Source organism: Stegostoma tigrinum, chromosome 20 (assembly GCF_030684315.1).
Source record: "Stegostoma tigrinum isolate sSteTig4 chromosome 20, sSteTig4.hap1, whole genome shotgun sequence".
Classification (NCBI taxonomy): domain Eukaryota; kingdom Metazoa; phylum Chordata; class Chondrichthyes; order Orectolobiformes; family Stegostomatidae; genus Stegostoma; species Stegostoma tigrinum.
Genome location: NC_081373.1, coordinates 29602362 through 29622437, shown reverse-complemented (window position 1 = coordinate 29622437; position 20076 = coordinate 29602362). Strand labels below are relative to the sequence as shown.

The following is a 20076-nucleotide window of genomic DNA, read 5'->3' as shown; positions in this document are numbered from 1 at the left end:
CTTTCTAAAGATTGATAGTCAATGTATTAAGTAATTTGAATTCATACAATGGGCATAATGCTGGGAATCTCACATGAATATTTGACACTGCCTCAAGAAAGTTCAGAATGTAAGTGGATTAAAAGGCAAAGCAAAAACCTTACTGCCACTGACATTTGAAGAGGATAATCAACAATCTTTTTGTTCTTCTTTCCAGTGGAATTTTACTGTACACCCACATGTTGAAGATCGAGAGGCACTAATCTCTTGAAACTTTGCACTTCCAAGAGGTTGTCAATACTTTATTACATATGATAGCTACGTTATAGGAGGGAACCACTGCAAAAATTTTCTAAAATTGGGAAAAATGCCGCACCAAATATGAGTGAGATTCACAACACTACATGTGTTGATGATCATTGAAAAAGCAGCCAATAAGAAAGTTACAAGTAAACTTTATTACGATGCTCAGGAGAGCTATTAATTACTGCTCTATTGCAGCCTAGTGCAGGTTTACTGAATTGCATGTTGCAGTAGCAAACTATTATTCTTTATACAATGTGTAGTGAGGTTAGGAGGAGCTGCTGAGGTATTAAAGCTAAAGAATTAGGCTAAGAGGTAAAATAAATACATTGTGGTGGATAAGGCTACAATAGTTTCTGGATGTTAACTATAATGTAACATATACAAAATAATATTCACAGACATGGAAAAAAAGTATATTTAAAATTCAAATTAAATTCCATAGCGAACATTTTAATCTATATCTGTTTCCCAATGTTCAGCTCAAGTGGTCCAGTCCAGTCACCCACTGATTCTTAAGGAATGTTCAACTCTCTTCAATTATTGTAAACAATTACATGCCTTGTGCTATTCAGAGAAATGCATTAATTTCAATGTCTACTGTGATTGTAACTAAAATTAGGAATAATTGAATAACACTACAATTAAACAAAAGTAATGACTTTTGTAAAAGAGATGTTTCTATGCCTAAAATGTACAGAATTTAAATAGGCTCACTTAATTGATTGGTGCTGTTCCAATCTGATAAAATGTATACTCAAATGAAACCTACACATTGAGAAATACTATCACTATGTTTTGTTCATTCACAAGACGTGGGCATTTATTGTTCACCCTGAATTGCTGTTGAGAAAGTGGTTGTGAGCCACTTTCTTGAACCTCTGTTATGAAGGGAATGCCAGGATTTTGACTCAGTGATAGTGAAGGATGTATCTTTTGAATTTCTTTTTCAGAATAGACTTCAAACACAGGATAATTGGTGATGTTTCTATCAAATGAGTATGTTTCTTGATAGCAAGCTAGGAATTTTCAGTGAGTGTTAGACTACCATGAGAAAAGATGTGATCTGGTTCTACTTTACCTTAAAGCAACCCTCAGAAAGGTAGACTGTTAGCTGAAAAATGGAATGATTTGTCAGCTTGCGGATAGACATAACAATGGCATTGCGGTGATGTCACTGCCACTATTAATCCAGAGGCCCAGGCCAATTCCCTGGAGACGTTCCCTTGAAATGCAAGTTGGTGACATCTAATTTCATTTTACAAATCTGAAGTTTAAAATAAAACTAGCATCTATAACAATAATCACAATACTACTGGTTCCCCAGTGCCTAAAAGGAAAGGAAATTTGCAATTCTTACCCGGTCTGATCATTATGCGTATTCAGACCGTATCAACATGGTTGACTGTTAACTGCCCTTTGCTGTAACCTAGCAATCGATTCCATCCACAGAAAATCAAATAATAATAAGACCACTGTTGACCTGGGCATCAAAAAGCAAAAGCATGCCCTATCCTGTCAATCCTAATAATATGGACAAGGTCTGAAATCACACAAAATCAGGTTACAGTCCAACAGGTTTATTTGAAAAGACAAGCTTTCAGGGCCTCACTCCTTCTTCAGGTGTTAGTGAGAGAAGTAGTATCGGATACAGTATTTATAAGTAAAAGATGAAAGGTTCAAACCACTGATGAGGGTGTTTTAAACAAACCTAAGATGTTGTTAAATCTTTAATAAATTCAAACATTTTAATTGAAATATGTATATGTAAATCCCTGAACTCCTTTTAAGTCACAATCCTGAGAGAACTAAAGGCTTTATCAGTGTAAAGAAGAGTGACATTTTAGATCAGTCAATGCATGTTAGGTGTGAGGCCTTTTTTTAGATTTTCTTTGCGTTTTAGTTTGGAGTCAGACTGGTTTTAATTCTAAATTAGGAATTTATAAAATGCCACATTGACTGGCTGTCTATAAAATGTGTGTTTTTGAACCAAATAGAATGTATCTGCAAATACAAATTGACGTGTGTGTATGTGTGTGTGTCCCCACAAGTGTGTGTGCGCATGTGTGTGAGGGACAGAGTGTGTGTGCATATGTGTGTGAGGGAGAGAGTGTGTGTGCGTATGTGTTAGGGAAACTATGTGCAAGGGAGAGAGAGTGAGTGTGTGTGTGTGAGAGAGAGAGAGAGACAGAGAGACAGTGTGTATATGAGAGACAATCTGTGTGTGTGCACGTGTCTGTGTTTGTGCCTGTGTTTTTGTGTGTGTGTGTGTGTGTGTGTGTGTGTGTGTGTGTGTGTGTGTGTGTATACGTGTGCACAGAGAGAGAAGAGTACATGATTGCGTGAGTGTGTGTGCATGTGTGAGTGTGTTTGAGATTGTATAGTGTAGTGGGGTCACCTGTAGCATGACATGAACCCATGATCCTGTTTTAAGCCGTCCTCATGGAAAAGAAACTTCACAATCAGCGTCTGCTGGGTGACTCTGTGTTTTTGTGTATCCCGAAGTCCGCCTTGGAGGACGTTTACCCAAAGATCTGAAGCCGAACGTCCTTGACCGCTGAAGTGTTCTGCCACTGGGAGGGAGCATTCCTGTCTGGTGATTGTTACATAGTGTCCATTCATCTGTTGTTACGGCATCTCCATGGTTTTGCCAACGTATCATGCCTTGGGGCATCCTTGCCTGCAGCGTATGAGACAGCCAACGTTGGCCAAATCCAATGAGTATCTGCCGTGTGTATGTTGGGTGGTGTTCCCACATGTGACAGTAGTATCCATGTCAAAAATCTGACATGTCTTGCAGAGGTTGCCATGACAGGGTTGTGTGGTGTTGTGATCAATGTCATCCTGAAGGCTGGGTAGTCTGCTGTGAACAATGGTCTGTTTAAGGTTTTCGTTTTCTTTGAAGGTGAGAAGTGGAGGCATGGGGAAGACCTTGGCAAGATGCACATCATCATTGGTAATGTGTTGAAGGCTGCAAAGAATATGGAGTAGTTTCTCCACTCCCAGGAAGTGCTGGACAACAAAGGGTATCCCCTTCAAACATATCCCGTGTCTGTCTTCTGAGGAGGTCATTATGGATTTTTACTGTGGTACGTCAGAACTGGTGACTGGTGAGTTGAGCATTGTATCCTGTTCCTTCTAACTAGTTAAAGATTTAACAACATCTTAGGTTTGTTCAATACCTCATGCTCAGTGGTGTGAACCTTTGATCTTTTACTTATAAACTCTGTGTCTGATACTACCTCTCTCACTAACACCTGAAGAAGGAGTGAGGCTCCAAAGCTCGTGTTTTCAATAAACCTGTCGCACTCTAACCTGGTGTTGTGTGATTTATGACCTTATCCACTTCAGTCTAACACTGGCACCTCCACATCATAATAATATGGAGACATGCATCAAACCTGGATGAGCTGTCGTACAGAATAATCAAGAATAAACCTGACATAGTTATACTCACCAAATTATACTTTACATCTAATGCCCCAGATATCATCATTATTGACCATAGGTATGTCATACCCTATCAACAAGACAGACAAATCAGTGTTGGTGACATAATGGTATCCAGTAACACTGGGAATTGTCAACATTGTCATCACAGGAGCCAACCTTTAGCCAATTTACTTCGCTCCAAGTGGCTATCAAGAAATGGCAGAAAAACCTGAATAAAGCAAAGACAACATCTCAGCTGAAGTACTGCAAGATATTGTGCTCTAGAACTATCTGGACACTAAGCCAAGTTTACCCTGTGTTACTGCAATGCTGATATTTACCTGGCAATGTAGAAAATTGGTGAGGTATATCTTCTCTATAAAATGTAGAAAAATACATTCACCAGGCAGTTACTGTCCTATTGGTCTACCCTCAGTCATCAGCAAATGATGAAAGGGGTGGTTGACAATGCCATGAAAAAATGTTTATTTTGCAATAACTTTGTAGCTGAAGCTCGGTTTGGATTCTGCTAGTGACTCTCAGCGCCTGGCCTCATTGTAACCTTGCATCAAATGCCAAAGAGATAAAATATGTTAGGTGAAAGCGATTGTCCGTGATATTAAGACAACATTTAATTGAATGTGGTAGCAAGGAACCAACAAAAGTGAAATCAACAGCTATCAAGAGGAAATCTCCCCAAAGGTTGAAGCCATTTCAAAGAAACAAAGTTAGCTGATGATGCTGGAGGTCGATCACCTGAACTCCAGAACATGTCTGCAAGAATCCTCAGGAACTTTCGTAGGCCAATCCTATTTCAGTTGCTTCTTCAATGATCTTCTCTCCATTTTAAGGTCAAAATTAGTACTGTTTGCTAAAGATTGCAAAGCATTAATACAATTCATAACTCCTCACATAGTGAGCATTCTGTGCCTGTTTTCAGCAAGATATGATTAAAATTAAGACATGCTTAAAAGTGACAATTAACATGTATATTATCCAACTGCCAGATAATGATCATTAATCATCTAATGATGAGAATAATCATCTAAGCATTTCCCTATGACATTCAGCACCTTTACCATTGCTGAATCCCACACCACTAAGGTCTTATCATGGATTAGAACCTGAGCTGAATGAGCCATATAACTACTGCGGCTACAAGGCTAAATCAAAGGCTAAGAATTGCCTGGCTGTCTGAAGCCTGTCTACTATCTACAGAGTAGAAGTCAGGAGTATGAAGTAATACTTTCCACTTACCAGCATAAGGTCAAATGCAACAACACTCAAGAAGCTCGACACCAAACAGGATGAAGCTGTCCATTTGATCAACACCCCTATCCTTAAACATTTACCCATTCAGCACTGGTACATCATGGCAGCAGTATGTTTACAAGCTGTATCTCAGAATTACAGCAAGTTTTCTTCAAAAGCACCTTCCAAATCTGCAAACTCCACCATCTCAAAGAACAAGGGCATACTCATGGGACACTACCACAAGAAAAGTCCCCTCAAGACACAGATCATCTTGAAGGTTTTGGAGTAAATCTGAAGCTCAGGTTGTGGGTGTTGAGGCTGTTTGCCTCGCCAAGCTGGTTTGCTGTTCTGCAGACGTTTCGTTACCATGCTGGGTAACATCCTCAGTGTAGCCTCTAATGAAGCGTCGGTGTGTTTTCCCGCCTGGTTTTTAAACTCTGGGGTCTGTTGCGATGGATAGTCTCACTTCCGGGTTTCCTCCATAGTGGAATGTATATGGGGTTGAGTTCAATGTGTTTATTAATAGCCTGCTTCGTGGAGTGTCATGCTTCCAGGAATTCTCGTGCTTGTCTCTGCTTAGCCTGTCCCAGGATCTTGGTGTTGTCCCAGTTTGAAGATGTGATTCTCCTGATCAATGTGGATTGAGATGAGTGAGTATTGGTGGTGTCTTTTTGTAGCCACCTGGTGCTCATGTACTCTTGTTGTTAGTTTCCTTCCTGTTTGTCCGATGTAGTGTTTCTTACAGTCTCATCTACAAGATCCCCTGCAGAGACTGTGTGAAATACTACATCGGACAAACAGGAAGGAAACTAACAACAAGAGTACATGAGCACCAACTGGCTACAGAAAGACACGACCAATACTCTCTCACCTCAATCCACATGGACAAGGAGAATCACGACTTCGACTGGGACAACACCAAGATCCTGGGACAGGCTAAGCAGAGACAAGCACGAGAATTCCTGGAAGCATGGCACTCCACGAAGCAGGCTATTAATAAACACATTGAACTCGACCCCATTTACATTCCACTACGGAGGAAACCCGGAAGTGAGGCAATCCATCGCAACAGACCCCAGAGTTTAAAAACCAGGCAGGAAAACACACCAACACTTCATCAGAAGCTGCACTGAGGATGTTACCAAGCACGGTAATGAAACATCTGCGGAACAACAAACCAGCTCAGTGAGCCAACCAACCTCAACAGATCATCTTGACATTGAAATTTACTACTGTTCCTCCTTGTCATGAGTCAAAATCCTGGAATTAACACACTGCCCCAATTCCGTTGAAAAAAAAGCATTGCACTGTATAAATTGTAGCAGTTCAAGAAAGCTTCAGTCTGAAATGGCCATGGAAGCCATTCAGTTGAAGAGCAAATGGGATGGATAAGAAATTTTGGCCTTGTTAGCAGTGCATTTTAAAAATTATTTCATGAGGTGTATGCACCACTGACAATGAATCAAGTTGGTGCCAATTATAGTTTTTCACTTTATTTTATGCTGATCACCAATTTTATTGGATGTCTCCCCAGTCAGGCAGTTGGCTGGACTGATTTCATTGACTTTGGCTGAATGTTCATGAGGGACAATCCGAAGTATTGTCTAAAAAGATTTGCCACAGTTTACCTGCAATTGCCCTTTTTTGAGATTCTGCTTTAATTCTTAGACTAGCATAAGTTTTACAGAAACTGAAATAAAGTATATTTGCTTTAATTTAGTGATATTGTTCTTTGACCAGTGAATTAAGACCTTAAAGTGCAATGCAGCTCTTTTACTTTGATTGTAACATGGTTCTCAAACCATTTCTTAATTCTTTTTGCAGCAATTTTAACATTTTTAGTTGCTTTCTCATTGGAGATGTTGACAGCACATTTTTATGGTTGCTGTATCAGTTTATATTTTAGTCCACGTATAAAAGATTAGATCGAGGATATGGCAATATATTTTAAACAAATTGTGTATTTAAAACAGTTAATAGTTTAAAACAGCTATTCCAAATGTAGTTAGCAAAGTTTTCATAACAGAGACTACTTTCAGAGAGATGTGGTTTGTATGTTTACACTGCTAAATCCAATCTATGCTCCTTAATGTTGTTTGTAATTTTAACAGGAACTTAATGTTAAAGAAATGAAATAAATAACAAGATTTCTAAAGGTACTTCTTCTTGAAACTTGTGTAGGAATTTCAACATGGCAGGGCTCCCACTCAAATTGGTTGCTTTTAGCAGACATCCTTCACAATATCAGATTCCTCAACCAGGCACAAACCCTAATGGGGTTTGCTAGTTAACCTTCAAGAGTCATGGGTTAGCGGTGCTACTTCTTGTTAATATCCATGTCATCACTACATATTTGTAATCAGCCTGATCAGAATTGTTATTACACACAAACAAGTGGGACTCTGGACCGCCTGGATCAGTGGTAGCGGCATTCCCAATGTGCCACAAGAGCCTCTGACCCACCATTAACTTCTCGTGGGTAACTGGCGAACGATGGCTCATTAATTAGCCTAATTGACATCTCGCCACCAGGAGGTAAATTTTTTCAGTGGGCTCTTCACACCTCCAATTTATTCAGGGTCTAGTTTCCTAGATACTGAAAATTCAATGCTTTTACTGCTTCCTGATTATCCATGTCTCCCCCAGTCATTACCATTCCAACAGATTCCATTAAATGCTGCTCTGGCATGCTGCAGTGGGACTAAGAAGAGTTTGGGATGGGATAGCTTCTTTATTTTTTACCTGTATAATCAAAGCACATATTTATAATGCAGCATTAAATACTGGAAGAACAGAATGTGGCTTATAATGTTGTTAGGTTATAATGCTTGACAAGTAATATGTAATAAATGATACCCTTTCATTTATGCTGGAAAGTGGACACTTGCAGTAGTTACCAAAAATAATGACTTACAGAAACTTGGATTCAGTGCCACATGGGTATTGAATCAGTTTGAGCAGTTTGACCAATAGTAACTGATTAATTTATTCTCTCCCACCATCAAGATAGAGCTAATATCAAACCTGTTAATAAGCAGTGCAGTACTTAAGTGTAATTATTCAGATTGCGCTAACCTCAGGCTGATGATTGAATTTCACCTTTTTTAGTAGCATAAAATGCTTTATGTTCACTTCACGTTAAAGACATTAAAAATATTGAGGTATCACAAGATGGATAACAATTCATCATTTGGGAATTTCTACCGGTGTAGGAAATGTTAAAAAAAATCCAAATTGAATCTCTAAGCTCATGTGTAAAATGTTTGCCTTTTTACAGCGAGATGATCTTATTTGTCTATCCAGCTAAGTGGCTGAAAATACTTCTGTTTTAATGTTTGCAAACCAAATACCCAAAAATAAAACAATTTCCAAAAATAACAATTCTGTGAAATTGTCTTTGAGATTATAAATTCTTAAACACATCCAACAATTGCAGAAGTCAAAGGACATTCATTTAGCATCCACCTTGTGTAATACCATGCTAATCCCACTTCTGTGGTAACATATTAGAACTTTGATTGTATAAAAGCTAAAATGACATTCTATTCACGCTGCTATAAACTCTTGTTTGCACTGAAGAAGATTACATACTGGTCGCAATGCATTTACCTTTTCTTGCATGAGACGATACTCAAGTATATAACTATTATTTGGTTTAGGTATTTAAAAAAAAAACTGGACAGTTTTAGGCAAGAACTTTCAGAAATTGATTGGGGGCAGATGTTCGCAGGTAAAGGGGCAGCTGGAAATTAGGAAGCTTTCAAAAATGAGATAACAAGAACCCAGAGCCGTATGCTCCTGTTAGAGCGAAGGGCAAGACTGGCAGCGCAGGGAAGTATAGGTGACTAGAGAAATTGAAGTTTTGGTCAAGAATAAGAAGGAGCATATGTCAGGTATTGACAGCAAGGATTGAGTGAATCCTAAGAAGAGGATAAAGGCAGTAGGTGTATAATTAAGGAGGATATCAGGAGGGCAAAAAAGGGACATGGAAAACTTTGGCAAGTAGGATTAAGGAGAATCCAAAGGGATTCCACAAATGCATTAAGGAGAGAATAGGGACTCTTAAAGATCAGCAAGGCCACCTATCTGTGGAACGGCAGGAGGTACTGAATGAATATTTTGCATCAGTGTTCACTGTGGAGAAAGATATGGAAGATAGGGAACATGGGGAAATAAATAGCAACAAGTTGAAAAATATCCATATTACAGAGGAGGAGATGCTGGACATCTAAAAATGCATAAAGGTGGATAAATCCATGGGACCCCATCAGGTGTACCATAGAGCTCTGTGGGAAGCTAGGGAAGTGTTTGTTGGGCCCTTTGTTGAGACATTTGTATCATCAACAGCTACAGGTGAGTTTCTGGAAGACTGGAGGTTGGGGAACATGGTGCCACAATTTAAGAAAGGTGGTTAAGAAAAAAAACAGGGAACTATAGGCCAGTGAGCCTGACATCAGTGACGGGCCAGTTGTTGGAGTGAATCCTGAGGGACAGGATTTACATGTATTTGGAAAGGCAAGGACTGATTAGGGATAGTCAGCATGGCTTTGTATGTGCAAAATCATGTCTCACTAACTTGTTTGAGTTTTTTGAGGAATTAACAAAGAGGATTTATGAAAGTAAATTGGTGGATGTGATTTATATGGACTTCAGTAAGGCACTTGACAAGGTTCCTCATGGTAGACTGGTTAGTAAGGTTAGATCACATGGAATACAGGGAAAACTCACCATTTGGATACAGAACTGGCTCTAAAGTAGAAGACAAAGGGTGGTGGTGGAGGATTGCTTTTCACACTGGAAGCCAGTCACCAGTGCTGTGCCACAAGGATTGGATGTTGTGCCACTGCTTTTCATCACTTATATGAATGATTTGGATGTGAGCATAGGAGGTGTGGTTCGTAGGTTTGCTGGTGAGACCAAAGTTGAAGGTGTAGTGGACAACGAAGAAGGTTACCTAGAGTACAATAGGATGTTCATCAGATGGGCAATGGGCAGAGGATTTGCAGATAGAGTTTAATTTAGATAAATTTGAGGTACTGCATTTTGGAAAGGCAAATCAGGGCAGGACTTATACAATTAATGGTAAGGTGCTGGGGAGTATTACTGAAGTGTAGGTTGATAATTCCTTGAAAGTGGAGTTACAGGTTGACAGGATACTGAACAAGGCTCTGAGGAAGGGTCACTGGACCCAAAATGTTAACTCTGATTTTTTCTTCACAGATGCTGCCAGATCTGCTGAGCTTTTCTAGCAACTTCTGTTTTTGTAGTGAAGAAGGCGTTTGGTATGCTTGCCTTTATTGGTCAATGCATTGAGTGCAGGAGTTGGGAAATAATGTTGTGGCTGTACAGGAGATTGGTTAGGCCACTTTTGGAATACTGCATGCAATTCTGGTCTCCCTGCTACTGGAAGGATGTTGTGAATCTTGAAAGAATTCAGAAAAGATTATTCAAAAAAGAAAAGAAGTTGGAGGCATTGAGCTATAGGGAGAGACAGAATAGTCTGGGGCTATTTTCCCTGTTGTGTCAAAGGCTGAGGGATGTCCTTATCGATGTTTATTAAATCATGTGGGGCATAGATAGGGTGAATAGGCAAGGTCTTTACCCCAGGTTGGGGGTGTCAAAAACAAGAGACTGTGGGTTTAAAGTGAGAGAGGAAAGATTTAAAAGGGACCTTAGGGCCAACTTCTTCACGCAGAGGGTAGTGTGTGTATGGAATGAGTTTCCAGAAGAAGTGGACGAGGTTGGTATAATTACAACATTTAAAAGACATCTGGATGGGTATATGAAGAAGAAGGGTTTAAAGAGATATTGGCCAAAAGGTGGCAAATGGGACTAGATTTATTCAGGATCTCTGGTCAGCACGGATGAGTCAGACAAAAGGGTCTGTTTCAATGCTGTACAACTCAATGGTTGAATGATTTATTAGGCCCTTGTTTTTACTTCTGTTCCCTTGTTTGTAAAGTAAATTCTATCCTCCTAGAATCAACACAATTTTCAAACTCTTGTTTGAAATTGCAAGAAGATGTACATGTAAATGTGCTAGTTATACCTATTATAAATGAAATTCAAACACTCCAGTTAACCTCAACTAAATTTGAACATAGGTGGTTAAATTGAAAGGGAAGCCAATCAATTAACAGATGGTTTACCAGAAAATTTATTTCCAAAGTAACTGCCAGTCAAGTCAAAAATTTAATTATATCCTTACTCACATAAATGATATTGAAGATTAACATTCTGAATATTCAAGGCTTCTTTGCTTTCCTACTTCCTGTCTACTTGAGGAAAAGCAGGCATTTACAGAAATGTCTTTTACATATTTCAATGTTAGTCAAGTTACAAAGAATGACTCTAACTTATTTAGCAATATCCTTTCGAGGCTAATTTCAGTCAGATATCTGAAATTATTCAACAGTTCATATAAAAAATGTCATTATTAATAAATAGAGGTTTATAACAAAGGTAATATGGATGCTAAGAAAGACAAAAACTTAAGCATTTATCTCTGCATTTATTTTGAATGTATTATGCGACCATTAGTAGCAAGTCTGGAATTATACTAGGTTAAATTGTTTCAGTGACCAAATAGAGTAAGTGACCATTTTTATTATTTGGACCTGCAAACTCATTGGTTTGGATTTTAAATGTCAGCCTGTTTTAGTGGTTAGGCCTTGTTTAAACTCTCCAGGTGATTCTGGGCAACGTGTTAGAAAACAATAACTCAGAAATCACTCGCCAACAGTTGGTACAGAGTGGCAGAATCTGTCACCAGTCCATGTCTCAGGAGTCCTGTGATTGCAGATAGGGACAGAGGGTGAAGGTACAGTAGAAAGATTTCAGCAGTTCCAATATGGGTGTGGGTGAAAATCACCCACATACTCAGGAATCTAGGGCCTTTGGTTTTGTTTGCCTTTGAGCTGTTGTTATACTTTCAGATTTGCTTGTTCTTTTTGTACAAAGAGTTCATCATGAACCCCACAATTATCAATGTAGGCAACAACAGATTATGCAACACTTTAGTTTACTTTTTGATATTCTGAAAAATCTGTTCAAATTGTTTTTATTAATAGAAAGACTGAAAAGACATTTACACTGGAAGGATAAAGTCAATAATATACACTTTACATGAGATTTAAACATTGACTTGCTTTCAATGATTTCTTACATTAATTGTGGATTGTTTCAAGTGCGGCGTTTATGAGCCTTAGCATAACAATTAATTTCACTTTGGAGCTTGAACTCTTCAAGAAAGGTAACAGAACAAATGTTTTTCACAAGAAAATCATGGTGTAGTCAAAAGCTTATCCATCATTGTGAATGATGGATTGCCTGATTTAAGTTGTTCATTTCCACTTTTACATCTCACAGTGGACTGGCTGGAAAGCTGCTAATATCCATCACACTGCTTAGTTTGAAAATTCATGATTACGGTATGTATAACTCTTTTTGAACGACTTTGTAATCTATAACAGAATGTCACCATTGCTTAACAACACCAGATTGATTGACTGACATGCCATTCAGACAGGAATTGTAATGGACACATTTCTGTGAACATTCAGATACAACAGGAGCAGCAGTTAAATTGAAAGGTAAGCCAATCAGTTAGCAGATGGTTCACCAGAAAATTTATTTCTGAAGTGACTTGCACTCAAGTCAAAACTTTAATTATAGGCTTATCCATATAATTGATATTGAATATTAATGTTTTCTATATTAAAAGCTTCTTTAATTCCTTCTTTCTGTTTCGTTAAGGAAAATTAGACATTTACAGAAATGTCCTTTACATATTTCAGTATTAGTCAAGGTACAAAGAATGGCACTAATTCATATTAGCCTTTCGAGACTAACTCCAATGTGATACCTGAAAATATTCAACATGTCCTCTGAGAGAAAACAACGTTAAAACAAAAAGATAATATGGATGCTAAGAAAGATAAAAAACTTGAGATGATGATGTGAATAAAGGCTAGTATTCATTCCTGAAATAATGAGATTGAAGGAAATTATTCCTGATATAATTTTCTCAAATATTGGAAAAACAATATACCGCTGATGCTGGACATCTAAAATAAAAATGGAAAATGCTGGAAATATTCAGTAGGCCTGGCAGCATCTGCAGAGAAAGATCATCAACTTGAAACATTTACTCTTTCTATCTCCACAAATGCTGGCAAGCCTGCATTTCTAGCATTTTCTGTTTTTTTTTATTTCTCTAATAATAGTTCTCCATGTCATTTGCATTTGATGACTCATATGGTTACAGCTTTGAATTAAATAAAAGAAGCACAATCAGTGATTGTTATTGATATCAGAATTAGTTGAGGTTGAATTTTAAATAACACCTCTCATTTGGTTGACAATTAATACTTTTTGTCTAATTAACATGTTTTAGTTAGTGTTATTTTTAGTTCTGGTAATCCTACACCTTCCCATAGAAGTTACAGGGTGACTTTACTGGTGAGTCTACAGGACCTCACTGAAAGTACACACTACTCATCCAGGTCCACCTGAGAAAAGAGCCAAATATCAATCTTAATTACAAAAGTGAGCTGTGAGAATTTTTGTTTCAATATTAACCAAAATAATTGTCTAAAATGTTAGAAGGCAGAATAAAGTCAAAAGTTCCATAGGGCACATATTCCAATAAAAATCCCAATGCACAAATCTGTCAAACTATTTTGTTTGCAAAGTTTATTTCACTCAGTTGTTTGTACAAAATTGTTGTTTGGTGTTTCACCTGTTAGTGCCGAGGAGTTTAAGGAGCTTCGCTTAAGCAGTCTATTAATAATGTCCATCCATGTCTTCTTGTACTGATGACGCAACAGAGAGTATACAAAGGGGTCTGAAACAGCCTTGCCATAAGCCAAACATTTGGAAAGAATTCCCCAGTATGGATTGATTGGTGCTGACACAGCCAACTCCACCAGCCTGCCAAAACACAAAATATTAACAGGAAGCTTCTAATGCATTTGTAAAGAGGTTACATTTTAAGAATTTGTCTACCTTCCCCTTTGTCACTCAAGGCCCTTTCATTAAGCACCATAAACAAATTTATTTCACCGTAGCCTTCAAAGTTAATTCCATCCAATTAGAAGTATATGGTTTGTAACAAGAGACATATGTATATTAGCTTTGCTTCTCATTGAAACAAATGATAACATTAATCCCAAATTCAGATATTTAGTAATCAGCCAACATTATGATCACCAGTCATAATTCAGGCAATTCAACAATTCAATGCTATTTAATGCTTGAGGGAGTTTGCCAATGAGTTTCATGACCTCCCATTATAATCAAAGATCAATGCAATTCCTAAAGGAGCTGGTTATTCTACTCAGTTCTCTTGGATTTCAGATTTTCCCACATGCATGAAAGGAGATCAGAAGAATTGCATATTGTTATGTTAAATTAGTTTCATTTAGGTGAGTTCAAGTTACAATTACAAGTTGAATCAACTTTTCTTATAATTTAATTAATATCTGCAAGAAAACATTTGAATTTAATTGGTTTCCCATTCTGTACCCTCCAATAACAACTTTTTACCTACACCTGCTAGTCATCTCCTATTGCATACCCTTCCCTTGCTTACCTGTGTCAGTGTCCACAAATTAAAAGATCCTCATTTGCATACATCCATACAGTCTCCATGGCCTCACACTATCCAAACCGTGTAACTGCCTTCAGCCCTTTCTCTATGCCTTTCATTTGCCCCACTACCACTCCCATCAAAATCACACTCTGGAATGTCCATTCTGCAGACTCCGAGCTCTTGTTCATCCATTCTTCCTTCTCCTTCTCATTAGCAACTATCTTTTTAGAAATGTAGAACCAATTCTTGAAATTTCCTCTTAAACCCATCTACATCTATTTCTTCTGGACAGTTGTTAAAATGCTTCATTTCGACCCAGATTCCATTCTTTGTTGTCTCTCTGTCTTTAATTCAGTGTATATCATCTGTACATGTCTCTAAAGTACCTTGGTTTAAATTTTAAATCATATGAAGGTAAATTGTTAGTGTGCTTCTTATAGGATACTTGTCACTATCTTTGTACAAGACATTAGAACTTTCTTTGCACAAGTGCACATGTAGTTGTTTGCTGAGCTTATATTATGTCTCCACATAGCAAGCTATTATACAATGCATTTTTCAACCAACAAGTTAGTTCCTTCATCAAAATCATTGAGATAAATTGTAAACAGTTGAAGCACCAGCGCTGATCCTACTTCCTGTCAGCTAAGCATTCCCTTTTGTCTCCCCCCTCACACATTGGTCTACTTTACATAATAACCTTTGATGTGGCATCTTGGCAAATAGCTTTGGGAATCTAAGCTCAACACATCCACAGGTTCCCTTTATCTTTGTTGCTTGTTACTTTTGCAAAAAAACTGTAATAAGTTACTCATGTATGATTTCCCTTTCACAAACGCATGTTGATTCTACCTCATTGCATTGAGATTTTCTAAGTGACTGCTGTAACATTCATGATGTGAAAGTTCCGGTCATGGACTAGGGTGGACAAGGTCAAAAATCACATGATACCAGTTAAGAAGGAACAAGAATCCAAAAGCTTGTGTCTTCAAATAAATCCACTGGACTATAATCTGGTGTCATGTAACTTGTAACATTCTCAAGAATAGATTTCAGAGATCTTCTGATGGCAGATGTTAAGCATACTTTTCCGCTTTCTGTTTCTCTTCTTTCTTGAAGAGACGTATCCAGTATTTTTCAAACATGGTAACTTTCCAGAATACACAAAACATGAGAAATTCAAGGCCAGTGTCTGGACTACCCTTATTCATTGCCCTGGCTATAAACATCTCTCTGTTATCTCAGCATATGCAAATCCTTATTCTCTAAAGTACACATGATCTCTGTACGGAAGCCAGGGTCTGCAAGTGTGAGATTGGCGTTCCTTCCTCATCATTAATTTTCTGCTCTTCCACCTCTTTCTACTCCACCATTGACTGACCAGGTGTCCCCACACCTCCTCCCTCACCCCCATCCCTGGCCCCAAGATGACATTCCACATTAAGCAGAGGTTCACCTGCACATCTGCCAATGTGGTATACTGCATCCACTGTACCCGGTGCGGCTTCCTCTACATTGGGGAACCCAAGCGGAGGCTTGGGGACCGCTTTGCAGAACACCTCCGCTCAGTTCGCAACAAACAACTGCACCTCCCAGTCGCAAACCATTTCCACTCCCCCTCCCATTCTCTTGATGACATGTCCATCATGGGCCTCCTGCACTGCCACAATGATGCCACCCGAAGGTTGCAGGAACAGCAACTCATATTCCGCCTGGGAACCCTGCAGCCATACGGTATCAATGTGGACTTCACCAGTTTCAAAATCTCCCCTTCCCCTACTGCATCCCTAAACCAGCCCAGTTCATCCCCTCCCCCCACTGCACCACACAACCAGCCCAGCTCTTCCCTCCCACCCACTGCATCTCAAAACCAGTCCAACCTGTCTCTGCCTCCCTAACCAGTTCTTCCTCTCACCCATCCCTTCCTCCCACCCCAAGCCGCACCCCCAGCTACCTACTAACCTCATCCCACCTCCTTGACCTGTCCGTCTTCCCTGGACTGACCTATCCCCTCCCTACCTCCCCACCTACACCCTCTCCACCTATCTTCTTTACTCTCCATCTTCGGTCCGCCTCCCCCTCTCTCCCTATTTATTCCAGTTCCCTTCCCCCATCCCCCTCTCTGATGAAGGGTCTAGGCCCGAAACGTCAGCTTTTGTGCTCCTGAGATGCTGCTTGGCCTGCTGTGTTCATCCAGCCTCACATTTTATTATCTTGGAATCTCCAGCATCTGCAGTTCCCATTATCTCTGATAAGTTTTTTTTACTATGCACAAAGGAAGGCGTACAATGAAGAGTCATGATTGGAGTAGGGTAGCTGGAGAAACCAAGAGGTGTTTACGTATTCCAGTTAATTTGTTAATCATATAAGAGATTAAGGGCTGAGGGGGAAGATTAGACATGATGATTCCATCAACTTAGATGGATTGTGCTCCACTACTGACTATGGTCTAAGCCAAGAGCACTCTAATGATGATGGCCAACATCTCCTCTATCAAGAACTGAGTGTGTCAGGCCTCTTCCACTTAAGTCCTGGCTACTATCACTTCATCCCAAAAGAGAGTGGGAAATTTGTCAGTGAGGGGAACGCAGACTGTTTTGATTATTTGGTTGTTATTGTCCACTAGCTAGCAATGTGTGCAAATTGTGAGGCATGCAGCAATGATATATATGTGAGGGTAAAGTCAACAACAATATCAACAAGTACTCATATAATGCCTATAACACGATCAATCATCCCATGGCACTTCACAAATGTAATACATTCAAAGTCTGATGGAAATCATACAACAGGTTATATTTATATTGTACCTTTAGCATATAAAATGTTTAAAGGGCTTTGCCAGAACATTGTACAGCAAAACTCGACATCTTCTGCGTAAGGAAATATTAGGTCTGCAGACCGAGGAGTTGGGATTCTTCTTGTGATCAGAAATGATCGACAGGATTTGAGATAATGAATAAATTCAATTAGGAATCTGCAAACTCTGCCGCATGCTCAGGAGGTCAGCTAAATGGGTTGTTTTGAGGTTTGCATGCTCAATCTATCAGAAAAAAAGAAGCATTTTGAGGCTGCAGTAACATCATAACTTGATCTGTGGTTCAAAAGTGAAGAATTTATTAATATCACAGACTCAAGGCTTTATTTGGTAAAGTTATGGAACTTCAGGCTGAAAAAGGTGGAAAAGCATTCACTTTTTTCTTAAGAAGGCAGGAAAGCCCACTTTGGCTGCAGACATTCAGAAACCTTCATTTTGATGCCAGTAATGCTGGAAAAATTTCAGTAAGTACGACAGTTATACTACAGCTCAACAAATTGGCAGAATTAAAATCTTTAAAAGAATGAAAAGAGTGCAGCATTGTGAAACCACAGAGTTTGAAAGTTTCGCCAACAGGAAAATAAAATCATATTGATATTTACACAAGTAACTATCTTCAAGCAAGGTATATTACAACCAATTTGAGACACTGCAGCATTTAAAGGCATTAAAGTATGGATAAATAATTACACCAGCAAAATGTGGCAGGTGAAATATACCTGTCAAATTTAATAGCAGGTCAGATCAAATAGATCAAATAGAACACCAATATGAACATCTTGAAGAAAACAGTCCTTAAGGTACAGAATTTTAGCAAAATTAAATACTAAGCCACATAAAAACAAGTAAATATATTATTGTTTTCAATAGGCTGCTAACATTGCAAATTTCCAAATGCTTTTTAGAACCGAACCCCTACAGTGTGGAAACAGGCCCTTTGGCCCAACAAGTCTACACTGACCCTCAGAGCATCCCACCAAGCTACACATCCATGAACACTACAGGCAATTTAGCATGACCAATCCACCTAACTTGCACATCTTTGGACTGTGGGAGGAAACCCTGCACAGACACAGGGGGAACATGCAAACTCCACACGGACAGTTGCCCGAGGGTAGAATCGAACACAGGTCCCTGGTGTTATGAGGCATCAGTGCTAACCACTGAGCCACTGTACTTCTTGAAGAAGTTTTATGTAATTTTGACAATTTATTTAATCTGAGAATAAATAACACTCTTGAAATAGAAACATTTAACAAAAGTGTTCAACATCTAGGGGAAGCCATTAATAATTTTAATAATGATTTCTACAGCTTAGTGAAAGCCTGTGGCTATGAAGATTTGAAAGCGGAATTCATAAGCGATAACTGTTGTTGGAATTATTAATTGGCCTGTTAGATTTATTACACTCTAAAGAAAATTTAACTTTGGAGAAGTCAGTTCATATTCTTCTGAATATAGAAACCAGGAAGAATCACACACAAATCCTAAGAGGGGAAGGACAACGTTATCAAGGACAGCCATAAGACTTCTGTCAAGCTCTCAAAAGAAACATGCGACTAGACTAGTCAAAGCAAGAAATTGGCCAAATAACAGAAACTAAGTGTCAGTGTCCGTGCTATGGAACAAAACACCTCAGAATCACAGGTAGTACTCCACTGTAACAAAGGAATATTACATCTGTAAAATGGTAGGTACCTTCATGGATGGGGAGAAGTAGGAAAACCATTTCATGGCAACAAAAAGTCAAATGATTGCTTATACAAAGATGCTACAAGCACTACTACAATACAAAAGAAAAATGCATTTGAGAGTTGAGAATGTATATGCGATTTACAACCAACACTTTTCACTTCTGTTTGGTGTCTCTTGCAATACCTAGAACATCTTCGGCTCTATCAAGGATGTTTAAATCTAAATATGTGCATAGACGCAAAGGTGAAAAATGTTGATTGTAAATTGCATATACATTCTCAACTCTCTAACACGTTTTTCTTTTGTATTGTAGAAGTGCTTGTAGCATCTTCGTATAAGCAATCATTTGACTTTTTGTTGCCAAAAAATGGTTTTCCTACTTCTCCCCATCCATGAAGGTACCTACCATTTTACAGATGTAATATTCCTTTGTTACAGTGGAGTACTGCTTGTGATTCTGAGGTGTTTTGTTCCATAGCACGGACACTGACATTTTCTGTTATTTGGCCAATTTCTTGACTTGACCAGTCCAGTCGCATGTTTCTTTTGAGAGTTTGTTTCTGTCTTATGGCTGTCCTTGATAACGTTGTCCTTCCCCCCTTAGGATTTAGAACATAGAACGTAGAACATAGAAAAGTACAGCACAGTACAGGCCCTTCGGCCCACGATATTGTGCCGTGGAATAATCCTAATCCAAAAAAAACCTAACCTACATTCCCCTCAATTCACTTCTGTCCAAGTGCATGTCCAGCAGTCGCTTAAATGTCACTAATGACTCCGCTTCCACGACTACCACTGGTAAACTATTCCATGCGCTCACAACTCTCTGGGTGAAGAACCTCCATCTGATGTCTCCTCTATACCTTCCTCCTAACACCTTAAAACTATGACCCCTCATGGCAGTCAATCCTGACCTGGGGAGATGTCTCTGGCTATGTTTGTGTGTGATTCTTCCTGGTTTCTACATTCAAAAGAATATGAACTGCCTTCTCCAAAGTTAAAT

General features: G+C 38.8%; 1 protein-coding gene across 1 annotated transcript in view; it reads right to left on the bottom strand.

Moving 5' to 3' along the window:
• Positions 1–12068: 12068 nt before the first annotated feature.
• gpr26 (G protein-coupled receptor 26) overlaps positions 12069–20076 on the bottom strand; it is a 30278-nt gene continuing 22270 nt past the window's right edge. Inside the window, exon 3 of the mRNA XM_048550754.2 lies at positions 12069–13899. Coding sequence (XP_048406711.1) covers positions 13668–13899 — 232 coding nt within the window. The 3' untranslated portion in view covers positions 12069–13667. The remainder of the gene's footprint in view (positions 13900–20076) is intronic.